The sequence below is a fragment of the Felis catus genome, chromosome C1 (assembly GCF_018350175.1).
Source record: "Felis catus isolate Fca126 chromosome C1, F.catus_Fca126_mat1.0, whole genome shotgun sequence".
Classification (NCBI taxonomy): domain Eukaryota; kingdom Metazoa; phylum Chordata; class Mammalia; order Carnivora; family Felidae; genus Felis; species Felis catus.
In genome coordinates this window covers 76,161,790-76,181,983 of record NC_058375.1, presented here as the reverse complement: position 1 = coordinate 76,181,983, position 20,194 = coordinate 76,161,790, and the positions used below count along the sequence as shown (strand labels likewise).

General features: G+C 41.4%; 1 protein-coding gene and 2 pseudogenes across 3 annotated transcripts in view; 1 reads left to right on the top strand and 2 right to left on the bottom strand.

The window, feature by feature from the left end:
* The window catches only part of ZNF326 (zinc finger protein 326), a 39,435-nt gene extending 30,824 nt beyond the window's left edge, over window positions 1–8,611 (bottom strand). Inside the window, exons 1-2 of one of the 3 annotated variants that reach the window (XM_006934897.5) lie at window positions 8,450–8,611; window positions 5,915–5,959 (exon numbers count right to left, since the gene is read on the bottom strand). In XM_006934897.5, coding sequence (XP_006934959.2) covers window positions 5,915–5,959; window positions 8,450–8,465 — 61 coding nt within the window. In that variant the 5' untranslated portion in view covers window positions 8,466–8,611. The remainder of the gene's footprint in view (window positions 1–5,914; window positions 5,960–8,449) is intronic. The other 2 variants (XM_045036151.1, XM_019837400.3) reach the window with 2 other exon arrangements.
* Window positions 8,612–10,720: 2,109 nt separating this feature from the next.
* Window positions 10,721–11,710, bottom strand: LOC123379685 (annotated as a pseudogene).
* Window positions 11,711–17,963: 6,253 nt separating this feature from the next.
* Window positions 17,964–19,298, top strand: LOC101094688 (annotated as a pseudogene).
* Window positions 19,299–20,194: the final 896 nt, after the last annotated feature.

Sequence of the window (20,194 nt, the reverse complement as noted above, 5' to 3'; positions counted from 1 at the left end):
GGCTGCCTTCAGAAACTAAATCTTTTAGTTTTTTATTCTGTGTTTTTATTTCACTATGGAGTCATAAATTACTACTATTTATTGAACACCCACCTTATGCCAGGCACTGTAGAGTACACAAAAATTAAGAAAACTACATAGCAATGATTTTGGCTTATTATTCATAGTATGGTTACTATTCAGTTAATTAAAAAGGAAAAAAGGAAAAGTCTTTATATTGTATGTAATCAGTATGATTATAGGGATATAGATTCTATAAGATGACTGCTTCTGTATAAACAACATTCTTCCAGGTTACCAAATGAACTTAGAAATCACTTTAAAAATAAAACTGGAACAGGGCGCCTGGGTGGTTCAGTTGGTTGAGCCTCCGACTTCAGCTCAGGTCATGATCTCGCGGTCCATGAATTCGAGCCCCACGTCAGGCTCTGTGCTGACAGTTCAAAGCCTGGAGTCTGCTTCAGATTCTACGTCTCCCTCTCTCTCTGCACCTCCCCCGCTCACACTCTGTCTCTCTCTCTCTCAAAAATAAACATCAAAATATTTTTTAAATAAATAAATAAAACTAGAAGAGTATAACATGTCTTTATTATTATAAAATGAAAGTAATTCACTCAAAAACCGACCTCATGTTTTAAATCAAATCTATTCTATTGCTTTGATCACTCTATAAGTTCAACAAATGTTAAAACTCAGTTACAATTAAATCATAAGGAAGGAGCTGAGGAGTAACAGGAAAAAACAACTGACTTATCAAAATAATTAACAAGCTGTGTCACACCAACTCTTGAAATAGGACCTCTGTTCACCACCTCCACACTACTAGCATTTTGATACAGGCCACCAGCATCTCAAATCTACGTTACTACAACAGCCTCCTAACTAGTTTTCCTGCTTTCACTTTTGCTTCCTCTCTGTTTATTCTGAAGAAAACAGCCAGAATAAATCTGTTAAAATGTGAATTTAAATCATGTTCAGGGTACTTGGCTGGCTCAGCTGGAAGAGCATGCCAACTTTTGATCTCGGGGTCGTGAGTTCAAGCCCCACACTGGCTGTGGAGATTACTTAAATAAATAAACTTAAATAAATAAAGTTCAACGCTCAGTAACTTCCAATGGCTTCCCATTTTGCCTGAAGTAAAAGCCAAACCCTTAAATAATCCGTAAGGCCCTATACCAGTGGCTTTGAACCAAGGACAATTTTGCCTTCCAGAGGACATCTGACAATCTCTGAAAGCACTTTTGGTTTTCACAACCAAAGGGCAGGTGCTGTTCACATCTAGTGCACAGAGGCCAAAGATGTCGCTGAACAGTCTACAATGCACAAGACATCCCCCCACAAAGAATTATCTAGTCCAAAATGTCAATACTTGTAGGGCACCTGGGTGGCTCACTTGGTTCAGTGTCCGACTCTTGATTTTGGCTCAGGTCATGATCTCACGGTTTGTGGGATTGAGCCCCACATCAGGCTCTGTGCTGACAGCGTGGAGCCTGCTTGGGATTCTCTCCCTCTTTCTCTGCCCCTTTCCCAGTTCATGCTCGCTCACTCGCTTGCTCTCAAAATAAATAAATAAACAAACATTAAAAAAGAAGGCAACTGCTATATCTGACAAATTCTGCCCTGTATGATTTACCTATCACTTCTTAACTTCATCATCTACCATTCCTCCCGTTATCGCTCCACTCTAGGTATACTAGACCCTCAGCTGTTCCTAGAACACAGTATGCACACACCCATTTTTGCACCTGCTGCTCCTTCTGCCTGGAATGCTCTTTCTCTGTATCTGCACTGCTCAATCCCTCCACTCTTTCAGGTCTTTATTTTCTATTGTCTCTTAGATATAAACAAGTTATCTTTGATTTTCAATGCCTCTGGCTACACCTCACCACTCTAACTCTGTCTTAAGACTGCTCAGCAAAAATCATCAGCTCTAGTCAAAACATTCTTAAGTCTCTCTGAAGCACAATGTACTCAGCTGTACCTGTATTCCTGCTTTCCTCTATCTCGAATGCTCTCCTTTTTTTCTCTGCTGTTTATATAAAAAGAGTTATTGTGAGGCAGGAAGGAAACATGGAATCATTGAAAATACAACTTCCTTCCAAGAAATGGTGTGGAGGAAATTTGGTACTTGACATATTTTCCAGTACCTTCTACTTCATTTCAGTCGCTGGAAAAGACAATGCTAACAATTAATTGTATTGTTGGCTTCATTTGGCTTCGTATTTGCTAAAGCCTACAGCATTCTCCCTTTAGATAGCCATGGCTTGCATCCACACCTTCTCAAATCTGTGCTCAAAGGTCACCTTAGCAAGTCCTTCCCCAACAGACACACACACCACCACCACCACCACCACCACCACCACCACCACCACCACCACCACCACCCTCTGTGGCCTTTTTCTTCTAAGCAATTGTTACCATCTAATATACAATATGTGTTACTTCTTTATCTTGCTTATTCTCCAATTCATCCCACTAGATTGTACTCCCTACAAGGGCAAGAATATTTTCCATTTTGCTCATTGCTATATTGCCAGTTCCTAGAATAGTATCTAATACACAGCAGTCACTCAAGAAATATTTGTTAAATGAATAAAGTCAAATTAAATCTCTGAAATTAAGTTCCTCATTTATGAAGTGTAGATAACCTAGACCTCAAAGTGTTGTCAAATAATGATCTTTAACCAGCAATGCATTCCAAAGTCATTCACAGCACTTTTTCATCACATGCACAACCAGGGATCCCTTATTTAAAACTAAGATTCAAGAGGACTAGAGTATGACCTAAACAGATAAACTTTGGAAAAGCTCCCCACGGGAATCTAACAATCACCCTCAGATGAAAACCACTGTTGGGGGTGCCTGGGTGGCGCAGTCGGTTAAGCGTCCGACTTCAGCCAGGTCACGATCTTGCGGTCCGTGAGTTCGAGCCCCGCGTCAGGCTCTGGGCTGATGGCTCAGAGCCTGGAGCCTGTTTCCGATTCCCTCTGTGTCTCCCTCTCTCTCTGCCCCTCCCCCGTTCATGCTCTGTCTCTCTCTGTCCCAAAAATAAACAAACGTTGGAAAAAAAAATTAAAAAAAAAAAAAAAAAAAAAAAAGAAAACCACTGTTGGAACTAAAATTAAGAGGAAAAATAAAGTTCACAACATTGGTAAAACATTAATCCAAAAGGATATATGCACCCCATGTTCGCTGCAGCTTTATTTAATAGGAGAGGTATGGAAACAACTTAAGTGTCCACTAAAGGATGAACAGATAAAAAAGATGGGGTACACATATACGAGGAACAGGACTCAGCCATAAAAAGGAATGAAATCTTGCCATTTGCAACAACATGGATGGACCCTGAGGGCATTATGCTAAGTGAAATAAGTTACAAAGCAAGACAAATACTGTTACGTGGAATCTAAACAAAACAAAACAAAAAAGCCAAGCTCATAGATACAGAGAACAGGTTAGTGGTTTCTAGAGGGGAGAGAGTGCAGGTGAGCAAAGGGAATCAAAAGGTACAAAAGTCCAGTTATAAAAAAATAAGTCATGAGGGGAAAAAATAAGTCACAGGATATAATGTATAGCATGATGACTTAACTGTTAAGAGATTAAATCTTAAAAGTTCTCGTTGTAAGAAAAAAATTTAATTATATATGGTAATGGATGGTAACTAGAATTATTGCAGTAATCATTTTCCCAATGTGTACAGTGAATCATCATGCTGTACCCTGAAATTAATGTAATGTTGTATGTCAATTATACTTCAATAAAAAATAAAGTGCATCTCTTAAACAAAAAGTCATCACTGTGATAGAAATTGCTAAAGTTCTTTTTGCATCACTGTACGTTAAGAAAATAAACTTCTGGCCTGGTATGACTCTACATGTCAACGTCCTACATTTAGACATTAAATCCAAATCTCTGGTAAACACTACTAGAAATTGAAGCCTTTTATCATTCCAAATGTCTCTCTTTGGTGAACGTATTAGCCCTACTCACTCCAGTTTAAAATCTTGGACTCGTTTTTATTCATCCTTCTCAATTTTCTACTCATTACTAGTCAGTCAGCCTGAAAGTTCTGTTAATTTTCTCTAGAAACATCTTACTATTTTCAAAATTACTACTGTCTTCTCCCAAGTTCAGGATCTTTAAATCCTAACACCTTAATTTATTAAATGGCTTTTTAGCTTATTTTCCAGTTTTTTCTTTTCTTTTCCTTTTTTAAGATTTTATTTTTAAGAAATCTCTACATCCAGCATGGGGCTTGAACTTACAACCCCAAGAGCAAGAGTCACATACTCTTCCAACTGAGCCAGCCAGGCACTCCTAAGTTTCCAGTTTTCAATCTACCTAAATGTGGATACAAATTAAAGTTCCTCTGGTAGTTTTATTATGACATTCTCCTGTTCAAAACTGTGTTCTTCAAGGGCAACTAGCTGCATCAGTTAGTAGAGCATGCAACTCTTGATCTTGGGGTTGTAAGTTTGAGCCCCAGGTTGGGTATAGTGATTACTCAAAAATACATTAAGAAAACAACAACAACAATCACAACAACAACCAGAGGCACGTGGATAGCTCAGTCAGTGAAGCATCCAACTCTTGATTTCAGCTCAGGTCACAATCTCAGTTTGTGAGATCAAGCCCTGCATCCAGCTCTGGGCTGACAATTCAGAGCCTGCTTGGGATTCTCTCTCTCCCTCTCTCTCTGCCCTTCTCCTGCTCATGCTCTCTCTCTCAAAATAAATAAACTTAAAAAAAAGGTATTCTACAGCACTCAATGTATACTACTTCCTACACATTGAGCTTTTTTAGCCCACATCAAATACAAAGTTTCTCTAAATTCTTAAAGATGATACACAGAAATTAATTGGACAGCAATTATTCTCATAAAATGGCACATAGTTTTATTTAGTACACCTGCTTCAGTTTTATTTTGTGAATATATTATATTCTGTACACAGCTGAATTTTCCTTTTCTCTGGCAATCAATATGTGTACTTCCACTCTATGGGGGTCCTTTTTTACCTCACTGAATTCTTCCACGTTCTTTTTTGTGTTATCATCCTGTCTGGCAGAACTTTAATAACCATCAAAATAACATCCAACTGTACTCTGCCTACCTCTTATGATTTTATCTAGCTCTATAGTCACAACTCTAACGTCATGCTTAAGTCAATGAACAATCAGGCTTAGGGACTCCTGGGTGGCTCAGTCGGTTGGGTGTCCAACTTCAGCTCAGGTCAAGATATCACAGTTCATGGGTTTGAGTCCCACAATGGGCTCTGTGCTGACAGCTCGGAGCCTGGAGCCTGCTTCATATTCCGTGTCTCCCTCTCTCTCTGCCCCTCCCCTGCTCATGCTCTGTCTCCCTCTCTCAAAAAGTAAACATTAAAAAAAATATTTAAAAAAATAAAATAAACAATCAGGCTTCTTCATGTGCTCCTCTAGACAGCTCTTTATATACAAACACATTTAGACACTAAAGCAAATGACCTCAAAAACAAGGTCAAAATGTATTACAATAAAAGCGATATAAAACCAAGACAATAATCCACTTAATCTACATTATTCAATACCAAAGCTTCTCAGTCAGCAAAAAGAACTCGACTAGTTTCTTGTAACTCATCACTCAGAATGTAGTCAAGGCCTTTTGGAATAAATTAAAGGAAGCATAATTCAAACAAAACAAAAGAGTCAAACTATACTGAATAGCCCTGACTTTTTCTGATTCCCAAATTCCTTAATTAAAAAACTATACATAGTGTGACAACATTAACACTGAGCAGTGATACATTAAGAGACAAAACAATGACTGAAACAAGGTAGAACTGGCTTTTTACATTGTTACTTTATGTGCATGTAGAGAAAAACTGAAATGCATTCCTTTAACATTATTTAAGAGCAAACAAAAGAGGATACTCACCATTAAAGCCCTGATAAGTATTTCTGCAAGCAGAGTGTGTATAATCTATGAAGACACATTTAACAGAAAGAAATTAGTGCAATATTAGCAAAAATCTGAAATTACATACTCATCTATTCAAATCAAACACAATTTCTTAAAATGCCATTAACTCTATTATCTACAAAAATGGAGTGTAAATAATTACAAACATTTAATATGGAAAAACATGTATCTCTCTTCATTATCTCCCCAAGAGGCAAATCATCCAAATTACTAAAATGTAAAAATTCGCTTTAACACCTGATATACAATAATTGCCAAAAAAGGGAATCCACTACTGATTTATACAGGGAAACAAAAGGAAGGCAGACAGATTAAATTATGTATCAAAAATTGCAAAAAGGGCCATGTGAGAATTGATTGCATGTAATATGTAATTGTTTCAAAGTTAACATATTTCTTTTACCTACTCGCTCTCTGAAGTTTTCAAGATCTTATTTGAGAATGCATATACACAAACATATATGTTTGCCTTCACTGTATCTATCCAGGATGTGACATCACCAAAAACCATATTGGCAATTTCCGTTAAAACGGATTTGGCAATTGTTAAGTCCTTTAATTAATTTTACTAATAAATACTAAAAGAAAGAAAGCTGATACAGTGATCCCTTGAATGCCACAGAATCCAGCTACACTGCATAGGATTAGATTCAGATGTATTGTTAGTCAAATTCCACTCCCAAATATAGCAGTAAAGGAGAAAAGGAAGCGAGAGAGAGAGGAGGAGTGTTTACTCACTGACACTGTTTATAATTTTATTACTAACGCTGGAATTGTAGGCACATGGTGACAATAAAAAGTAAGCAAACTAAGTTTTATTGTTTTTCAACTCTACAGAAAATGGATTCCCTTGGGGGGGGGGGTGGAACCACTCCCATTCTTCCCTCCCCCCACCTGGGTAGCTTCTGCTGTACCCTGAGTGTTGGTACTATCATCAAACTTATTTTTAACTTTCATTCCCAGCTTCGCTACTTCAAATAAACATAGTTTTAAGGTATCTGTATCAAAATGAGTCGAAGTCCAACCAAAACAAACAAAAACACCAAAGTGTGCTACTCGTAACAGCTGGACTTCCTATTTCAAACTAATTGAAAAGGCTCCACCAAAGCGTTATCCCAGGGGCGCCTGGGTGGCTTAGCTTGGTTAACAGCCCTACTCTTGATTTCCGCTCAGGTCACGATGTCAGGCTTCGTGAGATCAAGCCCCACATCTGGCGCTGCACCGACAGCCTGGGATTTTCTCTCTCTCTCTCTCTCTCTCTCTCTAAATAAATAAATAAACTTTTTTAAACATGGCTTCTTTCAGCCCCCTTTCATATACTTAGATTTGGCAGCTTTAATTCTTTTTGGCATGACATCAAATCAAAGATCAAAAGATCGTTTAGTCAGACTCACGCTGAGATCACAGTACGTTCAATGTTTCATATAATTGTGTCGGTTGGGTGAGGGGCTTACAACTGGTTAGCGAGCCGGTTTTAATTAGACACGTCTGGTTACTCAGGATTAAGACCACTTTAATCACTGAAACCCTTTTCCACGTCTCCCTAACCGACTCATTTTATCTTGACACCAATTCCTATAAAAGTTGGGCAAGATTTGAAGACAAGGTGAAAACCAAATTAATTTTACTCTGGGAGCCTGTGAAAATGGTTTCAAGAACCAGCGTGAGAGACAGCTGAAAGGTATTGCTGGAATACGGTTTACTTAAACGTTAAGTCCAACGCAGGCGGCTGGGCACGGAGCTGAATTTGAAGGGCATGTGATGCCGTGCCAGAATTCTAACTTAAGTCCCATCCATACACAATCCAGAGGAAAAAAATGCTTAGGTTCACGCAGCTATTTGAAATTAGGGATTAACGACCAGGTAATTTTGGTGGATAAACAGCCCAGTCTGCTAACCAGTAACAGCTTAGGTTTCCATTCGGCACAGAGATCTACCTATACTTGTCACTTACGGACGCCCTTTAAACTCGTCTTCAAACTAAGACGAGAAACATCACCGTGAACAAGCCTCTGGAAATTGTATCTGTTAAGAAGCAACCTGGTTGGGGATCTACTACGCGGACGAGCTGGGTCGCCGCCCTGTGAGGCGAACGCGACGCGAGGCCGGGGAGGCCCCACCCGCCCCTCTTGCCCGAGACCGGGGAGTTGGGAGGCGTCGGGGCAATTTCCACGCACCGCGGCCGGGGCGAGTCCGGAGCGCGAGTCCGGGGCCCGAGACCGGAGGCCGTGGCGCTCTGGGCGCGCCCTTCCCCTCACCGAGGCCGGCACGGAACTCCCAGGTCCCCGGCGGCAGCGGGCGCCGGGCGGGCGCGACCAGGCGCGCGGGTTCCCACACAGGCCGATTCCGGGCACTGGGCCCGCGGCGGGCGGGCGGCCTCCGGGCCCGCAGAACAAAGCCCACACGGCCATCTTGAGACCGTAAACAGACCCCCGGGGCGGCCACCCCGCCTCCCGCCCGCCGTGGCGACCAGCCAGAGGCGCCGCTTACCGTCTTCGAAGTCCATGGCGGAGGCTCGGGGCTCACAGCCTCGGCGACGCTGGGCTGAGCTGTGGCAGGCGGCGAGCGCCCGCGACCCGCGGTTCCACACCACCCGTCCTCGCGACCGACAGCGGCGCTACCGGCCCGGGAGCCGCAGGCCACAGCGAGGCTGAGGGGCGGGGCCGGCCGGCGCTGCCAGCCGCCGCAGCGCGGCCTGCGATTGGCTGGCGCGGGCTGGTGGGCGGGCCCTCGAGTGGGGGCGGGAAGGAGGCCCGCTGTCGCGCTCCCGAGTGCTGACCCTCTGGGAGCGGCTGAGGAGGAAGGAAGGTAGGAAGAGGAGCGTCGAAGACTGACTAGGGTCACGGGAAAGCGAACTGGGTGTTCGGGAAATTCTGGCTGCGGCCCGCCATGTTTGATCCTGGCAAGAGCGAATGGATCTAGTTGGAATACCTCCCTCCTGCCCAAACTAATAAACCACGTGCCGACCTTTTGCTTTTTATTGGCTGGGGATGACTGTACCGAAAATGTTAACGTGTTTTTGGACTTTTTGCTGTGGAGACGCTGAAGTCCCAGACGATTTTTACTCTGTGAGAAGAGAACAGATTGCAAAATAGGAAATAATTGTGGAAATGATCCAAAACAAGCTATTACCAATTTCTGAATTTTAAGGTCCAAAATGAAAGTGCTGTAAAAGTTCAAAACCAGGGATGATTCGTGGCAGAAGTCCTCCAGAACCTGACGAATGACCATGCACAAATATCCACACACCTTGGCGTTGTATTATCACTACTTTGGAAGTAGTGTTGGGGAAGTGGGCAAAATTATTCATCTCACAGGTCAATATGGAAAAAGACAACTATTCATTCTGACCGTGGAGGAGCTTGAACTCCAGGTTTAATTTTTTTTTTTTTTTTTTTTCTGTTAGTAGAGGAAATAGTGTCAACAACGAGTTGATCGCAGGATAGGAAACCATGAATCAAAACCATTTGCTCTTCTTTGAGGTCCAACCAGTTTCTGGAACCAGTTCCAAGAAGGCAGCTTGTGGAAATAGGGCTGGGGGAAAAACTCACAGATATACTATGTGTATTACCATAGCCCCAAACCTGGACAGGGCCTTGTTTCTTCTTCATCACTTTCCTTCTCCACCCTGATTGATTCACCCATTCTCCACCCTTGTTTTCTTTTTTTCCCCCATCCTATACATGTTTCCTAGTCACCTGAGCTGAACATGTTGAAAACTGAACTCATAATTTCCCTCCTCAAACCTGCTCATCCTCCTTTATTCTTTCATCTCTGTTAGTGGTGTCGTGAGCAACCACCCACTAATCCTAGCCGGAAGCCTGCCGGATTCATCTAGTCAAGGCACAGCCCTCTCCCACTCTCTCACGCCAGTTCATACTGAAGTCTTTCATCTGCTTATTACCTCTTAAAGTTTCTTAAACTTGTTCCCTTCTCTCCATTCCCACCGCACTACCTGCAGTACCTAACTACTCTCATTCTCTCTCTCCCAAACAGTTGCTGTATCTTCCTAAATAATTCCTCTGCCCTTTGGCCTTGATTTCTCAGGCTTCTCAGGGCTGCGGTGTTCTAAACACTAATCCAAACATCTCATCATGCGTCTCTATCATGGATTAGATCAAGGCAAAGCTACGTAACCTAGAGCACGTGCGTCCGGATCTGGCCACTGCCTGACCTACCATCTTCCTACATTTCTCCCTCCCCCTCTCTCCTACACTCTCTCCCTTTTGTGGATCAATTTTAAGCCGCTTCCCAAATCATCCCTATGCTTCTTCATGCCACTAAACTTTTACTTATGCTTTTGTCTCTGCTTGTGATACCACCCAGTTAACCCTACCCATTCTCAAAACATAGCTCAGGATTTACTTCCTCTAAGAAACACACCCACATCCCATCCCAGCACCCTAGGCCAGTACTTCTCAAATATTAACGTGTATATGATTCGCCTAGCAATCTCATTAAAACTCACATGCACACTCAGTCAGACTGGGTTGGAGCCAGAGTCTGCATTCCTCACAGGTTTCCAGAAGATGCTGCTGCTGCTGCTGCTGCTGCTGCTGCTGCTGCTGCTGCTGCTGCTGAAACCATACTTGGAGTAGCAAGGCCCTGAGCTAACCTGTTACCGCACTATCTCCCCTGCAGTAAATACTGTTTGGCTTTATGTCTACCCACATTCGAAGCCCTTTGAGATTAGAATCAAGACTTCCTTTGTATCCTAAGTGCTGAGCACATATATTTGCTAAGTAAAACTGACCTCTCTTGACTTTTTTTTTTAAGGGTAGACTTAATATTTTATTGCGACTTATATAATCAGATGGCAATTGGGTATACAGTCTTCATACCTGATCTTTCCTTTTGGTAAATAAAAAAATTTACAAGTTTTCAACAGCCAATGGCTGGTTATGTTTTCAAAAAACATAATTAGATTAATTCATTAATGGTAGCTTCAAGTTTTTCCTTACTAGCTCCAGAAAGTTCACCCACCTTTTGTCCTTTTTTAAAAAACTGGAAGGTTGGCATGCATTTTGACTTCACACTCTGAAGCAACATCCCAACAGTCATCCACATCTGCTTCAAGGAACGCCATGTTGGAATACTTGTCAGAGAAGGAATGAAAGAAAGGCTTAATCGTTTTGCAAGGCCCACACCACATGGCTGAAAAGTCAACTACTACAAGTTTTTCCCCTGCACTGTTCAAGGCTTCCTGAAAAGCATACTTGCTCTCAATCTGCTTCACCATTTTGGCGGTTGGGGTCTGACAAGCGGCTGTGAGGACCATGTAAGTGGATCCTAAGTGCTTGACAGAGCTCTCTCTTGACATTTTTAACTTTTTATTTTTCTTGGTATCATGGCAAAGGAATGGTTTGTAACCCGTGGTACTCAGGCATGAGTGTAAGGAAATACGTATTGGGTCACACACACACACACACACACACACACACACGCCCTTCTTTCTCTCCTAAAAGAGAAAATTACCAATCATGGAACTCCTAACTCAAGAAGAAAACTGGCCTCAGCACAAACGCCTGGAGAGCCAGAATACATAGATATCTTCTCCCTTTCCTTCCTCTTTCCCAAGGCAGAAGCAGGTGGCCATACCTAGATACCCCACAATACCTGAGAGGCCTTGCAATACTTCAGAGTCCCTCAAGCCATCCCTTAATTCCTTTACCAAACAAATATTGATTGAGCACCAACTATGTGCCAAACATGGTTTTCTTCCTTCACTGTCATCTCTTTCCAGTCCCCCAGAAACTGGCCAGGCAACCGGGCCTGTTCCCACTTGTTTAGGCTTAGATTTTTACCCTGAGGGGCCAAGGTTTTGTACAAAGTCGTAGACTATTTCATTCTCCATTTATTTTGCAGTAGGTGGCAGGTTAGTAAATGCCAGAACACCTAAGCCAATTGGAAAACAGAAGAGAATATGTTTTATTAAGCGCAGAAGTTAAAAGGATGATGTGCTGATGCCAAGAGAAGTCTGCAGGGAGAAGGAGGAAATGGGGAGCTACATCTAAGACCTGATCCTGAGGGAGCCGTCAAAGAAGCCCTACCATCGCCCTCCCCAGAACCTGAGAAGAGCGAGGTGCATGGGCTCCCTGAGGACCCAGGGACCTCTGTTCCTCATCTCCTGACCCTCCACATACATACCTTCTGCTCCAACAACACAGGACCATCTGCTGTTCCCCAAACAAGCTGTGTATTTTCACAAGCTTTTGCTCACCCTGTTCTCTCTGCTTCTATTGTGTTTCCTTTCCTCCTCTGCCATTCTTCAAGGTTCAATATTCACGTCGCCTCTTTTTAAACCTCTCCCTAAGCTCTTAGAATCCCCTTCCCTCTGTGTCACCTTAATAGTGGTTAGCACAGTTGGATTCTTGTTGTAGTAAGTTATTTAGTTGTATTCCTTGTCTAGCTCTTTGTTCATACTCTTTGGGAATGGAGACCCTTCTCTGTACCCCTTTTATATGGCCTATAGGTAGCACAGTGGCGCTGTATGTTAAGGAGGAAAAGCAAAATCACCACTGAAGAAAAGACTGCATCTGACTGAAAGTGAGTGCCCAGAGCTTCCTCTGCACAAAACCACAGCATCCGACAATTATTTTGGAGAATAAGTGACAGTAGGGTTACAAAGGGGAGTTCTGATTTCACAATGCCTTCCCAATTGGCTCCAAATAATTCTTCTTCTCCATGTTCTTTAGGGAATTCATAAATACTTAGAGAGGGAGGTCAAGTACTAAAAATGACTGTCTTAAGGCAGAGCAGCCAAACTTAACATAAGCAAAGTAATTCCTACTGAGGGTTCTGAGGACTTATCAAAGGAGAGCTGGTTACAGAACCACAGCAATAGAAATCGGCTGAAAACAGCTGGTGTTAACAGCACTGAATGGATGTATTTTATACATATGAGAAGATGTCTCTCTCCAATTTTAATTTACAACTTGAAAAAGACACAGGTGTCTCTAAAAGCTAAAAGAAATAGCAATTAAAATAATAATTAGCTTTTATTAAGCCCTATATATTAATAAATGTTCCAAAGAACTTTACATGTATTAACTCCTTTTATCTGCTTAAGAGTCCTATGATGTAGGGGCACCTGGGTGGCTCAGTTGGTTGAGCATCCGACTTTGGTTCAGGTCATGATCTTGAGGCTCATGGATTTAAGCCCTACATCAGACTCTACGCTGACACCTTGGAGCCTGGAGCCTGCTTCAGATTCTGTGTCTCCCTCTCTCTCTGCTCCTTCCCACTTACGTGCACGCACATGTTCTCTCTCTCTCCCTCTCTCTCTCTCTCTCTCTCTCTCTCGAAAATAAATAAACATTTTTTAAATTAAAAAAAAAAAAAAAGAATCCTATGATGTAGGTAGTACTATTGCCCCTACTTTACTGCTAAGGAAACTGAGACCCATAAAGGTAAAGTTACTTGCCCAAGGGCACACTGTTAAAAAAAAAAAAAAAAAGAATAGAGCCAAGATTCAAACCCAAGCAGCCTGGCTCCAGAGCCCATATGTGCATCTCTATCATTCTGAAGTGCCTACTGTGCTGTACCGAGCAGCTCTTGCCTGCCAAGGATTTTGATGGACTCTTTATATGCCTTACTTGTATCCTCACAATAAGATAGGTTATATCCTTTCCGCATGAGGTAAATTAAAGAGAAAGTTAGGTTATTTGTCCAAGACTGCACAATGAGAAATTACTGGTTCCATATACATGACAAATATTATATAATCATGGTCTATTGCTGTTTGGAGCCAACCTTGGAGACTCAATATCATCACCAAAGTTCTCAGGTTAAAAAAAAAAAAAAAAAAAAAAGGAGAGGGGCGCCTGGGTAGCTCAGTCGGTTGAGCATCCAACTTCGGCTGAGGTCATGATCTCGAGGTCTGTGAGCTCAAGCCCCGCGTCAGGCTCTGTGCTGACAGCTCAAAGCCTCGAGCCTGCTTTGAATTCTGTGTCTCCCTGTCTCTCTGCCCCTCCCCCACTCATGCTCTGTCTGTCTCTCTCTCTCTCTCTGTCAAAAATAAACATTAAAAAAAAAAGGAGAGAGATTTTGCCAATCTCCCAATCTTGCATAATTGTACTAATGCAGTCAAAGAGAGTTATGTAGGAAAAGAAGTGATCATGAATGCTTTGGAGATTCCCCACCTCATCCTGTGCTTTTAGGCTTTCCTCAGAATAGAAAAACTCAATTAGTTTCATGTGCATTCCCTTCCCCAAAAAGCAAGGTGAAATTCCAAACGCAGAAGTGCTTTCCTTAGGTATAAATTATATAAAGTATACATTTGTAGAAAATGAGGTTTATTCCCTATTAGGGTCTCGGTTAAACCTCTGAATTATCGCCTCTCATTTCATCTTCTTAATGTGTTTAGTCCATCATAAATTTTAATCTTCTAAGTAAATTGAGAGCAAGCTGTCTGCGACATCTGTCAACCCCACTGATTGCCAGAATTGATTTGGTAGATCTGCCCTGCTGGAAAGGTGTCCCCTTTCTTCCTGGCTCTGCCACATGTGTCTCTCCCAAAGCTGCACGCTTCATTGAAGAGGATGGTTTTCCTGAAGAGGGGAGGACAAGGATCCACAAGGAGTCAAGTTCTCCTGTGGGACTATCCAGGCCTTGGATAGTAGGGTCTCTGCCACTAGACAATGAGCCACTTGAAGGTGGAGATCTCATCTTTGTGTCTCCAGCCTGCTAGAACCATGCCTGGCACATGGTAGACTCTAAAGTGTCTGTTGAATGAATAAGAAGGAAACAGACCCATAGTCAGCTTCTGTATCTAAATAGCTTCAATTCTACATCAGGGAAACAAATGTAAATAAAAATACAAACATACAAAATTCAAACATGCACACATACAATCTAACCCCCATCTTGAGAGTCAACCCAACACATAGAGTTTACAAACAGAAAAAGGGCACAGTCCTAGGAGACCCAGTAGAGGGCACCACACACCAAATATAGTCAAGGTTTGGCTACAGAAATGGAGCACGTGTCTATCTAGTTCCTGCTGGTCTAAGGTGTTGTGAAAGGACACGGAGCAGAAAATATTCCTATGGGCCTGTGCTCTAAAAGTACCTGAATTTCTATTTTGGTTCAATTGTGGATATAAATTTCCCTGTTTGCCTCATTTCAGTAGATTTTGTTTTTAGAGATGATCTTTTAAAGCACGGAACAATGGAAAACACTGTAGTGGTAAATTTGAAAAACAAGATACAAAATTGTATGTGAAATCTGATAATAGCAATACCAATAATTTTTTTTAAAAGACAAAGCATAAAGATAAGATGGAAAGAAAAATTGTAAAACATGAACTGTGATTCTTTTTCATAATGACTTTTTATGTACTCACAGGCATCCATACTTAGTCTTCTATATTCTCCAAATTTCCTTCGCACTTTTATAATGTAATACATATATAATATGTGTGTATATATATATACAATATATATGTAATATATATATTTGATATGTAATATATATATATATATATTTGATCCAAAACAAAATGTAACATGTATTAACAATTAGTTCTCCTTAGCCAAATGTTGTATTTCATTCTCTTTGTAGATACTGTTGGGAACAGAGGAAGGAGCCTCTCTCTATTGGTCATTTAAGTCAGTGGTTCTCAAGTCTGGCTCTACTCTAGAATCATTCAGGCACTTTTAATAAATGCCAGTATTAGGCTTCACTTTGGAGATTCTTATTTAATGATAAACCTAAAACTGTTACCAGTGCTGATTTTCGAGACACTTGCAAGACAAGGTATTGGAATAAGTTCTCTTCTGTTTCAGTAACTTGTACTTATTGAGAAAATGTCAAGTCTAAAAAAGGAACTTTAGAGATTGAATAACCACACATTAACCAATCGATCCATGTGTGGGAAATGGTGTAACAACTACACTCTGAATTGGGGCTAGTATATACACTTGTACATCTTACAGCTCTAAAAGCTGGCTTGGTTCCAGTATTCCCGGTAACTACCCTGCAGCCCTTGGGAGGTAATTAACTAATGACAGTAAAGGGCTTTTAAACTGAAACATGCTGTATAAATGCTAAACACAGGAAACACACAGAGGATTTCCACTGACTGCCAATACTTTTGAACCAGAGAGTTGATGCATCTTTCAGCCAATTTCCCCTTTGCAACTAAAATCTTCCTAATCCTAAATAAATAAATAAATAAATAATAAATAAATAAAAATAAAATCTCCCTAATCCTTATTTCAAGGTAAACAAAAGGAATTTTTTCTTAAATGTCTTTCCCACCAATCAAAGACCCAAGATTACCCCTTTACTTTCTCAGAAGTAAGTTTCTGCCTCAACAAAACGTTGCATGGTAGTGTGGTTTGTGTGAATGGCTGGTTGGATTGGATCCCTGAAGGTAGGTTCTACACAAAAGGAGTCATATTAAGTGGTCTAATATGAGTCCTGGCACCACCCTTCACATCATCTTTGTTTTTAAAGCAAAAGATTTGTGCAAATGGTAATAAATGAAATACTATAAAAGGACTTCCGGTGAAAAGCAACAGTATTTCCTCTTCTCCTTGTTTAACTCTGTTCCCCTCTAGAGATGAAAACTCTGGTTTCATCTTGTGGTAGGTTCCCCTCCCTAAGGAGAGAGAAAAAAAAGGGAGAGAAAACTTCAAGGTAACCTGGCTATGCACCTACATGATATCATCCCTCATGACCTTGTAAACTGAGACTGCTTAATCAAACTACATGTTTGTGTGTGTTACCATATATGGGAGACAAAGAAATAGAAAATAGATTTAAAAAACTATGCCATGTGACGTTCAGTGCTCAATTCTTCAAGTACAAACCCAACTGAGCAGTACCGGCAGGAATAAAGTTGCTTCCTGGAAATTAAAAAGCCTCAGTGTCATGACTGTGTAAGAATCCTGCTACAATCTGAGGTGAGATCATTTGGTGTTTCCTTTCACTGCACTCTGTATCTCTCTTCTTAGATTACCAACGTCAGTCAATATCAATTGATTCCACAGTATGAAAATGAGCATGTATCTCATAGTACCCTTCTCTTCCTAATATTTAATGGCAATGATGGTTTTTTATTTCCTCTATTAGAACTAATCACTTATGTTTCTAAATAAAGACTCAAATTGCTATTTCTTTTTAATAGAGTATCTGTGCATTTCTTCCTCTATAAAATGAAGGCATTGGCCCCTTCCCATTGCTCTACTTCTCCTCTCCCTTTCATTTTCATCAGCAGCCCTGTACCACCAACAGAATTCTTACTGTTTACATTCTTCGCTGCAACCATAAAAAAGCCTTTTCTACTTTGCCTATAGGTTGACTTTAGAAGTTAAAAAGACTATATACTTTTTTCCAAAGAGTACAGTGTGAGTGAGAGAGCAGGTAACTTTACATTAGAGAAAACCTGGCCAACGCAACCTCAGCCAGGTTATCAAGTTCAACAAGAGTGTTAATTCGATATGTCATGTTGATAGCATGTGCCCTTGGTTTGATGTGACAAAATGGCACTTGACCTTTGTGGTCTTCCCTGAAAAACCCATAACCCCAATCTAATCATAAGCAAAACATTAGACAAATCTCAAATGATGGACATTCTAGACCTGTGCTCCTCAAACCTATCAAGGTCTTCAAAAACAAGGAAAGTATGAGAAACTATTACAGCCAAGAGGAGCCAAACGAGACAGGATGACTAAATGTAATGGAAATAGAAGACATTAGGGAAAAACTAAAGAAATCTGATAAAGTATGAACTTTAGTTAATGACAATGTATCAATATTCATTCATTCATTATAGCAAATGGCTAATACTTGCATAAGATGTTAATAATAGTTGATCTGTCTACTGTATTTACATTTTTCTATAAATCAAAAACTTGTTAAAAATAAAGTTTATTAAAATACCAAATAATGGAAACAAGTCAATATGACACATATACTTTATTATTGATATAGACATTATTCAATATCAATATGCTAGGATGACATTTTCCATGAACCCAGTGTTATAACCCCTGGGTCTCTCAAATGAGGCTATTTCTAGCTCAAGGTCAAATTGATTGCCTTTTCTCTGCACTCTTTTCACTGCTTATATTCATGCCCGAATGTAGTTTGCTTCATGTGTGGTCTGTGACTCTGTTGTTCAGAATTTGCTTTTTCTCAAATTTCTAATTGTCATTTTATCTTGTATATTCTAGCCTGTGGCACTTTCTCCTTAATTCAACCATTAATCCTTCCCTTTCACTTTTTATCTTTCAGACATTTTTTGAAATCTCCACTCCATTGGCTTCCACCCTTTCCCCTCACACACTTTTTTCCCCATGTTTGTTTACTCTTATTCCAGTGGAGTCTTAGCAAGGAGGTTAAGTGCACACAGGCTCATGCTCCTGTCTTGAAAAAGAAGCTTACTTTGCCTTTCATAAGGCAAAGTACAGTTTCATACTCAGTCCTGACGCAGAGTGAGCCAGCTAAGATCTGGCTCAAAGAAAGGAAAGTAGTTTCTTCTCTGAGAAAACACCCAATGGCAGATGTTGCCCGTGCTGTGGAAGGGTCCAGGAGGGCCCTGGGGCCATGGCTGCAGTGGCTTCCACAGAGGCTTGGGCAGCTGCAGCTGTCACCTTGGTCAAGGCCAGGCCAAAGACAGAGAGTGGAATCTGGTCACCAAGATGGGGTCACCTGAACAAGGACATGAAGATCAAATCCCTGGAAGAGTTCTGTCCCTCTCCTTGCCCATCAAGGAAACTGAGATCATTGACTTTTTCCTCGGGGCATCCCTCAAGGATAAGGTTTTGAAGATTATGCCTGTGCAAAAGCAGATCCATGCTGGCCAGGGGATCAGGTTCAAGGCATTTGTTGCCAACAGAGTTTACAATAGAGATGTTGGTCTGGGTGTTAAGTGCTCCAAGGAGGTAGCCTCTGCCATCCATGGAGTCATCATCCTGGCCAAGCTTTCCATCATTTCCATGTAGCAAGGCTACTGGGGGAAACACTCAGCAAGCCCCACAGTGTCCCATGCAAGCTGGCCGGACGCTGTGGCTCTGTGCCGATGTGCCTTATCCCTGCCCCCAGAGGCACTAGCATTGTGTCAGCCCCTGTGCCCAAGAAACTACTGATGACGGCCAGTACTGACGACTGCTACACTTTGGCTGCACTGGGCAACTTCGCCAAGGCCCCTTTTGATGCCATTTCCAAGACCTACAGGTAACTCACCACTGACCTCCAGAAAGAGACCGTGTTCACCGAGTGTCCCTATCAGGATTCACTGTCTATCTATAAAGGCCCACACCAGAGTTTCATGGAGAGGACCCAGGCTCCAGCTCAGGCCACCACATGGTTTTATGCAAGAAAAATGAAGTGAATTAAAGGCTGCGAAAGAAAGAAAGAAAGAAAGAAAGAAAGAAAGAAAGAAAGAAAGAGAAAGAGAGGAAGGAAGGAAGGAAGGGAAAGAAAGAGAAAAAAAGAAAAGAAAGAAAGAAAGAAAGAAAGAAAGAAAGAAAGAAAGAAAGAAAGAAAGAAAGGGAAAGAGAGGAAGGAAGGAAGGAAGAGAAAGAAAAAGAAAGAAGAAACGAAAGAAAGAAAGAAAGAAAGAAAGAAAGAAAGAAAGAAAGAGTATATGGAGTAGTACTCTGACCAATATGTAGTCCTTAAGGGGAAACAAGTAGTGCATTTGATCAATCAGTGGCCTTCCTATTACCAGATACTTCTGGAAGCACATTATTCTAACCAATCAGTCCTCATACTTGTTTTCAAAGAAACACGAGTATAGGAAAATGAGTTGTTTATTTTTTTATTTTTTTAATGTTTATTTATTTTTGTGAGAGAGAGAGAGAGAGAGAGAGAGTACAAGGAGGGACGGGGCAGAGAGAGAGGGACAGAGGATCTGAAGCAGTGTCTGTGTGGACAGCACAGAGCCCAATATGGGGCTCGAATATGCAAACCGCATGATTGTGACCTGAGCCGAAGTCCATCATTTAACCAACTGAGCTACCCAAGTGTCCCAGAAAATGAGACGTTTTAAAAAAGAAGGTGACTGGGCACACCTGGGAGGTACAGACAGCTGAATGTCCACCTCCAGGTCAGGTCATGATCTCACAGTTTGTGGGTTCAAGCCCCGCGTTGAGCTCTCTGCTGTCAGCATGGAGCCTGCTTCAGATTCTCTGTCTCCCTCTCTCTCTCTGCCCCTCCCCTGTGAGCTCTCTCTCCCTCAAAAATAAACTTTTTTTTTTTTCTAAAGGCAGGTGCCTGGATCTTTTT